The sequence below is a fragment of the Electrophorus electricus genome, chromosome 4, assembly GCF_013358815.1.
Source record: "Electrophorus electricus isolate fEleEle1 chromosome 4, fEleEle1.pri, whole genome shotgun sequence".
Lineage (NCBI taxonomy): Eukaryota > Metazoa > Chordata > Actinopteri > Gymnotiformes > Gymnotidae > Electrophorus > Electrophorus electricus.
Window position 1 is genome coordinate 10,778,977 of NC_049538.1, and position 13,378 is coordinate 10,792,354.

General features: G+C 48.5%; 1 protein-coding gene across 2 annotated transcripts in view; it reads right to left on the reverse strand.

Annotated features, from left to right (window-relative positions):
* cplx3b (complexin 3b) overlaps positions 1-12,957 on the reverse strand; it is a 15,299-nt gene extending 2,342 nt beyond the window's left edge. The window contains exons 1-2 of one of the 2 annotated variants that reach the window (XM_027021584.2): positions 11,281-12,957; positions 9,987-10,182 (exon numbers count right to left, since the gene is read on the reverse strand). In XM_027021584.2, coding sequence (XP_026877385.2) covers positions 9,987-10,182; positions 11,281-11,425 — 341 coding nt within the window. In that variant the 5' untranslated portion in view covers positions 11,426-12,957. Of the gene's footprint in view, positions 1-2,369; positions 4,187-9,986; positions 10,183-11,280 lie in introns of those variants that run through there. The other variant, XM_027021590.2, reaches the window with a different exon arrangement.
* Positions 12,958-13,378: the final 421 nt, after the last annotated feature.

Genomic DNA, 13,378 nt, shown 5'->3' on the forward strand with positions numbered 1-13,378 from the left:
AGCACACTGCCAGCTGCCATCTTAAATTCTCTGCCACAGTTCCTGCTGCAACATACACACTCACCATTTTGTGTCCTACCATTGCATGTGCAAAGCCTATTTTAATATTCACATGTTACAGAATTTTAAAAATCTATAACTGGGTTGTGAACATTGCCTAAAAATATACTCTTTTACCGCAGCTGTTTACACTAGTTCCCAAAGCAGATAGTACCATCTCATTCCCACGCAATGCATTCATATGCAGGGTTCCTTCCTACACTCAAAAATGACCAAATTTCTAAATAAACCAAATTAAATTCAAATTGATCATTTTAATAATCATTGAATCTACTGTTTGGGTTAGTAGACTGTAGTCCAAAGCCCAACTCTGTGACGAGGGTGACAGGAAAGTGAATACTGTTTGTTACAGACAGAAACAGACCCGCCTGTTAACACAAATACAGCAGCGTCTGGGAACGCCATGACTGATTTCCTAACAGCGACCCCAACGATGATAACATGGTCAGCACACTCACTAAGGCTCAACTGGGCCAATGACCTGATCTGTGGCATCTGCCATCCTCGCCTTTTGTGCCCTTTAAGCTAGTCTGCACTGATCTGGCAGTTCGTAACTATGGAATTGCTGGTTGTAATCTTTTCTGCCTAGGGTGGTGGTGACGTGCTCCCATGACACCACTAGAGGGCAGAGTAGAGCCAGTGAGCGAGAAAAGGAACCTCTGCCCTTGGAACTTACGATCAGGTCATCACATATTTTCTCAAATTAAATAATAAGATTAATAAAGAACACATGCAGAACAGAATTAATGTCTTGATCTTGACAAAGGAACGATACGATACTCTAAAACCATTAGTTTATTTTGAATGAGAAGATGATATGGAGCTGACGAAACAAGAGAAAAGTTTCAACAAAAAAAGGGAATTTTGTAATGTGGCCCTGGCCACATGAAGCCTAACTATTAAAAGGTAAAGAGTCACGGCCACCCTCCCGCCACAGCACCGCTGTTATTTTTTAAATATATCTACATGGGACAAATATGGGACATATCTGACATATAATGATACGAAAGTTAAGTGTCTGGTGAATGAACATGTGCTTGGGGTCTAAGATCCCCTTCTGCGTTTGGGGTTGTAAATCCCTGCATGTTCCATGCGCTTTTTTTAAAGACTCAAGTAGAATGTTGCCCCCGTCTCGTAAATGGTACCGTTTCGGCTCTACAAGAGAAAGGCTGTCTTTGGAAACGCGAGCGCTCCACTGATAAATGCCAGTCACTGAAGTGAAAATACCAAGCTACGTGTCATGCTCTCTCTACTGAGAACATGGAGGGGAGTGTGTATGGATGTGTATGGACGGTCCTATCGCCTATTCCGCCTGACCTATTCACAAAGCAACATCTGAACTGAGGCTAGGGTGACCGTGTCTGACCCAACGGATAATCAACTACAAATTTAGGACAGACCCGAAATCCAAATTTAAAGGCATAACATGGACGTCTGTATATGGATGGAAACTACTAGATTTACTACTTTGTACGCCTCGGTTTCTCCGTGGCCAGCCTGGATGGAGATTAAAACCTGCTTTTCTCTTGACAAAAGCTTCAGAAATAAGGTGAGAAAACCAACACTTAGAGTCTATTTCCAGCAGCTGAAACAGCGTCTCCCGCAGGGATTTTGATGGAAAGTCGTGATGTGCGTAAAATCTCTCGAGTAAAACTCTCGCTGGATTTACGGAGCCCACTGTTTGGACAGACTCCCGTGAGGTAGCCTGGAGCGACAGCCCACTTCTCTTGAGGCGCATTCCGTGCCGCATACTCATCTGAGTCGCGGTGTGTCGTCGTCCCTGCATCCCCGCCGTACGGCCACAGCATCAGCACGGCACATTTTTGTGTGTGCCTTACTCTAGATACCCATTTTGAGGTAAAGTGTAGAACTTAACATTTACTTATTTTTCTTTAAAAAAAACATAACAAAACTGAACCAAGAACATTGACACAAAGTCATCGATTAATGTGTAGCAGCACATTAAAACATGCTAAAGAGTTCATTTTCGAAGTCATTTATAAAGGTGCCACCGCGAGACATCCCTAAGCGAGAACGACAGCTGCACAAACACTATTCCAGTTATGCGCAAAAGCGCGCGTCACTTCGCTTTTAGTTCAGTCTAAACTCTTAATTCAGAGTCATTAAGTTCGACCAAAAAAAAAAAAAAAAAAAAGATCCGATCAACTTTCAAAGCAAAATATATTCTTTTACTCATTGTTTTGAGAAACTGAAGCAAACTAAATACGGTGGATAACCCTTTCAGAAGACGAGCAACGTGCTTTACTTACTTCTCTTCTTCCAGAAGACGAGCAACGTGCTTTACTTACTTCTCTTCTTCCAGCTGCTGTTGGTACAGCTCCAGCTCCTCTTGTGTCATTCCTTTCGCTGAAGCCTCGCCTTTTTCGCCGTCGGATTTTTCGTCCGTCAAGCCTCCGGTGAGGTCCTTCAGCTGACCGCCGATCATGTGCTTCACCATGAAAGCCATCGCGCCAAATGTAAATGTCTCTTTACGCACGTAAAAAAAAGACTCAAGCACGCACTCAACGCAAAGTGGTCCAGAGGGAAAAAAAAAAACAAATAACGGCACTACAGTAAACTCATGAAAAACACAACTCGTTAAAAGTAAGCAATGGCTTATACTATTTTCATACAATGTCGTTATACAACAAAGGCGACTCGGAGACCAATTCAGCACCGACACTAGTGGACAGCTCCTCTACTGCGGGAAGATTAGGCGAGTCAGAGCGGAAAAGCGGAGTATCAGAGTCAACAAGTTTGACTGTTCATTTCACCCAATCCAGTTCTTGCTCAACGTTCTCCCTTCATCCAATCCCATGTATGGCTGGTTTACGCGGCCACATGTATGAGGCAATGGGCAAACGCGCTGCTCCGTGATTCGCCGTCCTTTAAGTGCTCGTGCACCGATTCAGAGCGGCGCGTTTCACGTACAGGCTCAGGCTCTGACGGGTGCACGTGACGTGTCAGAAAGTGTCTCGCAGCTGTTTTTAGTGCGGGAGTGCCTCCGACGTCGGGCTGACGGTTAAATTGCAACTAGCCTACGCAGTGTAGAAATGAAGGCGTGAGATGGGCGAGATGGCTAGAATCTACCAGCTAAACCAACGTGTCAATACGGAGAAATTGCAAGCTGCCCGAGGGGCTACGTGACCGTGACAGAGATGCGCGCGTCTTTAAGAGAAAATAGCAACCCTCAGACGTCACAGAAAAACAAGCACGTGCAAATCATTAACCGCATCCATCAGCCCTCATCCTACACATAAGGGGCTTTAACTCCAACTTTGCTGTTCAGCGTTCGAAACCCAGGCCGTAGAGACTTTGGCGTAAGAGATCGACGTGAAGACAGTTGATCCTCGTCTCTTTCCCGTGGTCCCTTAATGCAGAATTATCGCCAGTTTGCTCTTCTAAGTGACCGGTCTGCACCGTCGTCACGCAGATGTTCGCTTAAAACCTAATCTCAGTCTCGCGGCGGTCCACTAGGAAATGCGCACAGGCATCATTGAAACTGTGCTACAGCTGTTAATTTTCAAACACAAGCTCCAATCCCTATGGCAACCGAAGCAAAGGGTTAATAAATAAGTTATAATTTACGGAGCACACCATTGGAAGATGCTTACGATTGTCACCAGGTGTGGTTACCATGCTATGTATGCACGAACTTGTGTTTTTGGCTAAAGACACTCATCATGGTCATAACTGGTCATAATGCATCATATTACTTCACGTGGCTAGGTGTCGTCACGTTAGAATATGCGCAACGAGGCACGAGCCTGATACACAGATGGAGAATGGATGCGAAATCCTTACAATCTCTTATATAATGCCAGCGCGGGAACGCGCCCTCCTCACCCTCTGTAGGGTCAGCCACTATGAGGTCATCAGCTGACGACCCAGGAGCCAGACACTCTCGCTCACTCGCTCGCTCTCGCTCTCACACACAGACCTGCGCGGGGGGAGGGGCACCTGACTGTGGCCTCAGCTGTTTCTATTGCCCAGTGTGTGTGTGTGTGAGAGAGAGAGAGAGAGAGAGAGAGAGTCTCCCGTTGTTTGTCCGTATGTCTTTTTCTGGATAAATGAGGTTAGCAGGGCGCAGACACACACACAGTCCTCTAGTGACGGTGTCACGCACCATTCTCTTACCTGGAGAGCCTAAACCAAAACAGCTATTAACAACGAATAATTACCATCTTCAAAACCCGGTGGAACGCTACAGTCGCTTCTGTCGATTATCGCGCCGCCATCAACAGCCCACACGCAGATTTAAATAAGAATAAGGGACGTGTGTGTGTGTGTGTGTGTGTGTCCTTATCATCGGGCATTTTGGAACGCGAGGACCGTAAGCTAAGCAGAACAGACAGCTATTTAGCAATGACAAGAGACGTGGTGATGGAACTGATTTGTCACAAGGCGCCGGAAAGGAAAAAAACAAAACAAAAAAAACGTCTCCGCCTCTTGAACTTGGAGATTGTGTCTAGCAATGGAGACCTAATTGGCAGTAATCACCTCCCCGCTCTGCCATTTCATGCCTAACCGCTCCTCACACACTTCGTCGTGTGTCCGTAGTCTCTGGTAAATAGAGTTGTTTAACGGGTGGACTTAGCTCGATCTGTTATGTGCAGGAATGGTTTACAATAAATGTAACCTTTCTAATAAGGAAGGCATGATAGGGCCAGTGACAAGACTGACGCCCTCACCGTGGAAGTACCACTTCTTACTCTCAGTAGGAAACACAACCAGACAGACAGACCTATTACTGCGCTCTCAGGGCAACCGGCGGGAGGGCACAGATCTAAGGAAATCCCTTGTAAGACTACACTAAGTTAGAGATGAGGTCCAGGGAGCTCAGCTGGTATCGAGCTGTCCATAGCCCATCATTTGAGCTTCTTTAATACGGTTGGTATAGACGGATGGCGTAGTTGCGGCTAAAATGTCTGTGAGAGTCCTCATTCCTCACTGCTGATGGCTCCAAACAAGTCTGCCTCCGACTGTCAGTCATTTTACGTAGTGTGACCATCACACGGAGTCTGCTCGGGTAGGCTGGTGAGGAGATCACGCCTGGGACGATCTAGGACAGCACTCGTCCTACGCCTTCAAAACAGCACTCCAAATAGGGGCTGAGAAGGAAATTCTCGCAACACTTCGCTTATTTAATTAAGCCTCAACCAGGAATTGCAGCCACCTTGCAGGCTTATTATATATATATTTTTGTGCAACAACTGTACCAACGCCTCTTTTACAACAACGAAGTGTTTTAAAACCCACAATGTGCATTTTCCTTGCGCGCTCCGTAAGACCCTCCGCCCGCCGCGTCACAGGTCGGCCGCGAGGTGCTTGGTGAATCACAAATCGCGCGACTTTGAAATGTCCCCAGCGCTATTTTTGCGCTGTTATCTTGGCACGTTTTAAACTACGACAGAGAAAGAGAGAGGGAGCGCTGTGCTGGAGTAGCCCGCACCTTCCCCAACGCCTGCCGGAGGACACGCTCGTCTCCATGGCGATGCACATTAATTACCTGCGAGCGCATTCCGCACCATGAAAGTGGCATAAGGGGGATTACGCAACGGAGCCAGGACTGGTCTGTTCTGGCTCTCGGTGAGCTCATCATCTCTCGCGCTTAGTGTTGCCGTTTTCTTCACCGCTCTGCCTCTCTTCAGTCCTCTTTCTCTCTCCTTTCATCTTCCGCGCTCTCTCTCTCTCGTCGTCTCCCCTTTCCCCCCCTGTCTGTCTGTCTGTCTCTCTCGGTTCTGTTCCGGGAGAGGGAGCGCGCACAGTAGTTTAGTGTTGGCCATGCTTAAACGGGATGCGAAAGCCGTAACATTCCGTTTACAGCGACTTCCTGCAATCAGTCGACGGAGGCTGAACGGGAGAGGCGGAGATAGGAACGCCGTCCGTTACACGTGAATAAATCTGGATCGTAGGGGCAGGTTTGGTTCCAGAACTACGGAAGGCAATAATGGACGATTAACAGCACTAGTTAATGGACGCAATCAGAGCGTTTGGGTCCTAACCCACACCGAGTTAAACCTTCTAATCGTTTCCCATTTCCAGAGAGCAATGAGAATCCCTGCGAACGCCGCGTGCCTCGGAGACGCGACGTCTCTGTCCTCTGCAACTTCACTGTTCAGGGCCTTAAGAAGTGCCAATTTATGAGGTGAACAGAGATAAGTTTAACATGGTTAAAAGCTGCAGTTCAGTCCTGAGTTGTAATGGTTAGGCACAAAATATTTCTTTTCATGCTTTTTTCATCAAGTGACAGATTGCCTTAGGCTGCTTTTCTTAACCTTTTGCTTTACACTTACAGACATCACAAGCATTTGTTTAAATAGTCAAACAGTTTCCAATATCCTGAAGCGAGCAGGGACGTGGTCCCACACCGACGGGGGACACCTGACAGGCCGGCCGCCAAGGCCAAGCACTGCGGGCAGGAGACGAGCAGTCCAGGGGGACGAACCAGCTCAGGTGGCGCGTGCTGCAGGGTTGGAGCAGGGTGCAGGGGGAGGTGTGGTCCCACGCCAGTGTTCCAGTTTTTGGGGCACGGTTAGTGGGACGCATGTCCAGGATTTTCACGGTTAGCGGGACGCATGTCCAGGATTCTGAGTTTGACTGTCAGTAGAGTTTAGCACTACATGGTCTGTGCTGGACACTTCATGGCCTTCTGCTATTGATATTGAGACATTTTCATTAATATTTTATTTTCATGTATTACACTTTTATTTGTACTAGTCATTAATTTGCATTAAGTGCTATGGTGCTGTGTGTGTCAGAGAGTGTGTGTTTCTTGAACAAGCCTGAAGACACCAACATTGCCCACAGCCTGTTCTTATCCAGCGATGGTGGTCTATAACACACATGTTCTGGCAGGAGGCGGGGCTGGGTTGGTAAAGTGGGAGGTGTAATGTACAGATCCGTGTACAGCTAGGGGTAACATGCAAATGAGGGGGGGGGGTGCGCTGAGGGGCGGGGCCTGCGGCAGTAGCCTTTAGTGGTTGGCTGTCAGCACGTGTGCGGCTTGCCCGAGGTTCTAATCCAACACCATGCAGACGCGGAGGGGACGTGGCAGCGTTCGGGAGCGATCTCGTCACGTCTCGTTGGTGTGCTTCTGCCGCTGTCCTACCACGCGATCGATGGGAGAGCTCGTCTGTCGCACAAGCACTACAGTGCTTTCTTTAGCAGAGATGTGCACGGCGCTGTGCTACCTTCGTGCACGGTTTACACACACGCACGCACGGATAGGGGAGAAGGATAAAGGGAAAAAAGAGACGAGAGAAACAGAGAGAGGGGGAAAAATAAAAAAATCGATGTTCCTTTCGGTTCCTCTTTGAGAGCCGGTGGGTGCGTGACTAAAGAGGGGCTCAGCCACAATGAGGTTATCGGCGGCTGACGAACAACACCAAGATCAGACAGGGCACAAGAACCGACAGAGAGAGAGAGAGACAGACAGACACACACACACACACACACACACAGAGAGAGCGAGAGAGAGACACACACACACACACACAGAGAGAGCGAGAGCGAGAGAGAGAGAGCGAGAGACACACACACAGAGAGAGAGAGCGAGAGACACACACACACAGAGAGAGAGCGCGAGAGAGAGACACACACAGAGAGAGAGACACACACACACACAGAGCGAGAGAGACACACACACACAGAGAGACACAAACACACACACACAGAGAGAGCGAGAGCGAGAGAGCGAGAGCGAGAGACACACACAGAGAGAGAGCGAGAGACACACACAGAGAGAGAGCGAGAGACACACACACACAGAGAGAGCGAGAGACACACACACACACACACACAGAGAGAGCGAGAGACACACACAGAGAGAGCGAGAGACACACAGAGAGAGCGAGAGACACACACAGAGAGAGCGAGAGACACACACACACACACACACACACACAGAGAGAGCGAGAGAAAGCGAGACACACACACACACACACACCCATGCACACAGAGAGACACAGAGAGAGAGAGAGAGAACTTTTCCCTTAGACATGCACAGTGCCCACACAGCAGCACCCAAGTGGCCAGCCTGTCTGAGCATGCGATTAGCACTCATCGCCCCACCTCACACAAACAACACCTACCTTACACTTTCTAATAAAGTAGCTGGTGAGTGTAAATACCATCTCAGGTCCTAATTACTGAACTCTGGGAAAAAAAAGGAAGTTGCGCTATGTGTGCTGACGTTGTGGAGTTAATTACAAAGGCTTCAGCACAGGACTGACAAGCAAGAGGTTTAATTGCCTGAACTGACCCAAATTGTTGCCACAGCACTGACCAACTGTGGTGTTCACTGGACCAAGTGCCAAAATCAAACGCTTCTTGGCCTAAATGCAAAACGCGAGCACTACAGAGCTTTCTGCTTCAATCGATTTGCTCCAGCAACTGAAAATAATGATGTTTTCATCACGTTCTCATTTTTACGCATCGCAAAACACTTCTATCCACACATGGCATGTCCGCCTTCGAACAGGTCATTCTGTGCTTCGGGTATGTGCTCTGTAGATGTCGAGTTGCCATGACACCTCTTTCTAATGACTGTGAATGTGTGTGCGAGGGGGTGGGTGGAGGCCTATACTTCTGCATCTAAAAACGATTAGTGAGGAGTTGGGTTGAATTTACACGTACAACTGCTGGCTGTGTGGAGTTTGATCCGACTGCATACGCGTTCCTTAAGATCAGCAGTCCTGGATCCTGAAATCATTTAAAGTCTACCTGCCAGAGCTCCGAGTTCACAGCACTGTCCACCAGCACTCATCACTCATCAGGAGCATCCAGATTACACAGATTATTCAGATTACACAGGTTACTAATCTATTTATATCTAGCTACCTCTTTTATATTTCTATTTGTAGATTTTCCAGAGCACAAGCACTTACGTAAATCAACGACTATAATTTGTTTTGCGTGGATCTGCGTTAAAATACAGGCGGCCAAAATTGACCTGTAGTCCCACCAGGCTGTTCCTGGTGGGACGTTCCTGCGCCCTCTCAGTCTCAGCACCATTGTGACGTGTGCGCTGTTTTTTCAGATGGGCCAAACTGGTGAATGGTGGAGGTGGTCCCACAGAGAAAAAAGGACTCCACGATGGCTCTTATGGAGTTGGGTTTAATGCGGAAGATCCGAGAGCAGGGGAGGAGCCGGGGGTAGTGGACACCCAGAAGAGGCGGGCTCAGCCAGCAGGGGGAGGAGTCACTGGGTGGAACCCAAAGCACGCACTGAGTGGGAGATAACGGGGCGGGGCGTAGATGGCTGAAACATCAGTGAGACTGCAAATTGGCACTGCTAAGATGTGTAGAAACCACGGTCCCCTCGACTCCAGGACCCTTGATATTTCACAAAGTCAAACAGAACGTGGCAAACAGAGTCCCTGGGGAGCTAAGATTAGGTTATTTAAAGAGGTCGGGGATAAACAAATCCTGGACACACACACACACACACACACACACACACACACAAATGAAGCAGAGCGCTCCACTGTTACATCGACCAGCGGACTTGGGAGGTAGGCTTGCCACCATGCTCGCACACCTCTGAGCGCCCACCGCTGTGAACAGACAATTGGCCATCTGCAATTGCACAGCAAAACAGTGCCAAAAGCCACACACACAGAGTTTTCTTACCCATTACCCTTCTCTTTCTAGTCTAATTCTTGCTTAAAACAAAGAAAGAAGAAGAATAGTTGTGAAAATTAACTACAGCTGCCCTATAGGCAGGTCACACAGGTCATATTACACATGCGCCAGAATATGAGACATAAATATGCGATTATGTATTGCCTGTACAGTGCATTGACCAGCAATTACGTGGCTATTATGTGAAGGTCAGCAGGAGGGCTCTTCCTACCCGGCAGACACATCTGACCAACAGCTAACTTGGCTCAAATGAAGCGCCTCATCATCAGGACATTCACTTACACACGACCTGTAGGGATAACACGGCAGCAGGTGTGAGCGGAGAGTCGCGGCCTGTCAGGAGAAGGGCCAGAGTTCTGCTCAGCGCCGAGGCAAAGCGTTCTTCCCGTGCGTAGGTGATGGTAAGGTCGGAGCTGGCACGTGGCGTGACACTGCGCGTCCGTTGTTGTGTCAGGGAACGGGGTCGTGCTGCGGAACGCTGACCAAAAAAAAGGTTTGGTTTTTTTTTTGTTTGTTTTTTTTGAATGGGTGAGTAAGAGGAGGAATGAGATTCAGAGCACGTGAGAGCTGAGAGTGTAAGGCAGCAACGCTCACGTGGACAAAGTGAGGGAAGAGGTCACGTGTGGGTAATGCCATCGCAGATAAGAGAGAGAGAGAGAGAGAGAGGCGCGTGAGCTGAAAGAGAGATAGATAAAGAACGCCCTTGCCTTTAACCAGAGGGCATGACAGAGCTGCACCTGATGAGCACAGGCAGGAGTGCTCCAGGAGCAGAGCTCCGAGCTGCCACCCCAGACCACTACTGACCAACACACGGCCACAGAGAACACGTGAAGAAGCACAACACAAACGCTTCCATTTTTACGATGTCGATCTCATAGTCCTAATTCACTGATTTTAGCAATTAAATAAAAAGATAGAAAACCAAATGCAGTAATTGTTCAAAACCCCAAAACAGGAAGCGCACCGGTGATGCGTTTAAAGCCGACACCTGTGTGGGAAACGCAGATTTGTCTAGTCTCTTCGGCCACGGTCACATGACAACTGTTGAGGCTACAGCTGAAATGGAGACTTATTTTTAGGGCCACTTAGTGAAGTGTGAGGCTGGGCTATGTGTGTGTGTGTGTGTGTGTGTGGGGGGGGGGTGGTCTTCCATGTGTGTCTGAGAAACAAGTGAGAAAAGTGAGGTGTGCGAGCATGTGTGTGTATGTGTGAAAGAGGAGGAGAGAGCGCAAGTGTGTGTGCATGTGTTTGTGTGTTGTGGGCAAAAAGATTTGCAAAAGACGAGTCGTCCACCTGGGGCTCCCACACACACACACACACACACACACACACACACACACACACACACACACGATGACGACAGTGTCAGCTCTCCAGCAGATCCTGGCTTCCATGCCCCAAATAGATAAACAGAAGCGACAGGCTGCGTTTGCTCAGTTCTGGAGGGCTTCAGTAGGGACGGTCTATCGCAATCTAAAGGATCCAGAACAGAGCCTGCACCTCAGCCACACTGTCCGTGAAAATCATACATTTTAAAACTACGTTTAAATTCAGAACGTTGCAGCACCAACAATACCTGGATAACAAAAGGTCTTCCTCACAAAAGCCTTCCGACTTGAATGGAAGACGCTGGGATCAGGCATTAGCTCTCCCGTCTTAATAAGTGCAAACGTAGTAGTTGGGAAAACTGATCCTAAATCAGTTTGTCTGCTCCGATACATGACATACAGGCTCAGATCGTAGAGGAGGTCAAAGCTGCTTAGGTTTGGGGAGATTTGGCAGGCTGTGGGGATTATGTCGTCTTCTAACAGTTCTACGCAAATCTAGTTTAAATAAATAAACAAACAAATAAACCTAAGAAGAACTGGAGAAGCGAGTTTCCCCACAAGCTCCACCCACAGCAGAGCAGCGCCGACTTCCAGAAGCATGGACTAAAGATAAAGGATGCTGGAGTCCTGACTCCCATGTCCCTTCGGAAGCTTCCTGTCCTCGGACTACACGTCCCCCACGACGCGCGATTCCCCGGGGCAGTGGGCGTCGGTGGATGGGGATCCTTTCAGCCACTCGCGTTGCTGGGTTTTGCAGAGGAGTAAAGAGCCCTTGGGGCGTAGGAAACATTGGATGGGGCGCTGAGGTCACCATAAGACACGGCATTCTGGATCAGACGATACGAACCAGAGGGGGAAGTAGGGGTCATGCAACTTCCTAGGCTCGATAAGGACCCAGGCTAAGAGTATACTGCCACCTGCTGGACAGTCATATATTGCAGTGATTTCTCCAACCGCAAGGCTGAGCCGAGTCAGAGCAGAGGGGTCGCAAAACGGAGCTTATCTAGTCTGGGGTGGAAAACCATACACATTAAACCTCGTGCATGTCTGTTAATGTCTGATAATACGTGTCTGACGATGCCTGATAACCTAACGTGTGTCTGACTGTTTAATATCCAATTCAAATCATCCCTAAGTTGAAGCCAAGAGTGTCAAACTGGGTCTTTTGGTCTCCGCAGGGCCATAGGCATGTCCCTGGAGATGGACATGTCCCCGTTCCGTGGAAACAGTCCCATCTGGGCAAATAGTTACATCCAACACCGATTGACACTCCTGGAAGAGAAGGTATTCGTGCAGACACACACACATTAAAGGGTCAGTCCGTTCTGTCGATTGCTACCGGACTGGCCGACTGTGGCTCATGGTGCTGCCACCACCTCCACTGCACTGGCATCTCGAGATGCGTTTCCATCGCACCTCGCACACGGCAGGCGAGCAGCTCCAAGCTAGTCCACCGAAATAAAGCTCCCACAGGCACGCTTCCTCTGCATGCCAAACACCCCTCCCCTCGCCGGCTTGCCTGGCGAGCGCACACGCATCTCTGCGCCTTCGACAGCCCGTGAGCGTCGAGAGGGGGGTTACCAGCACCACCTGCCCGGATCTGCATGAAGCTCCAAGCTCATCCCCACCGAAGGAACTCCCCCCGGTACTGAACGGCAGCAGCCTGATTGGCTGTTATAAATGCTATATTAGGAACACTTTTCTGATCGAAAACCCTGTGGCCCAGTTTTGGTGATTTTGGGTCTCACGATGAGCAAGCAGGGAGAGAGCCTCCCCTCCTGTAACCGTGGTGACGTAGATGGAGGTGAAGATGCGCACAGAGGGCAGCGGGTGTGGGGAGGAGGTCGCAGGCTCAGCGTGGAGAGACGGGTTTTTTAACCCAGTAATATTTTTTCCCCTTTTGTTTCCTGTCCGCTGCTTTCAGCCACCTCCTACATCTCTCACAAACATGCACACACACACACACACACACACACACACACACACACACACACACACACACACACACACACAAGATTATTTTTGAAAACTACTGGTGATTAATTGGAAATTCTGTCATATTGGTGTATACAAGCATCTATACTACTGTGCAAGTTATGCCAGTTTGACTGTGGCTATTACCGCTGCCTGTGGCTGTTACTGGATTGCAGTCTTTGCTACACATATACGGAAACAGATGTGAATTGGTCACCAATTCCATTTAAGGGCATGTTTAGAAAAAATAAAATAAAATGTAAAAATGCACATTTACATGCACACACACACTCCATATTTCAGATGGAATGGTTTATTTGTAATAATGGTAGCATAATAAAACAATAAACACTGAAAGAACTGACAATAATA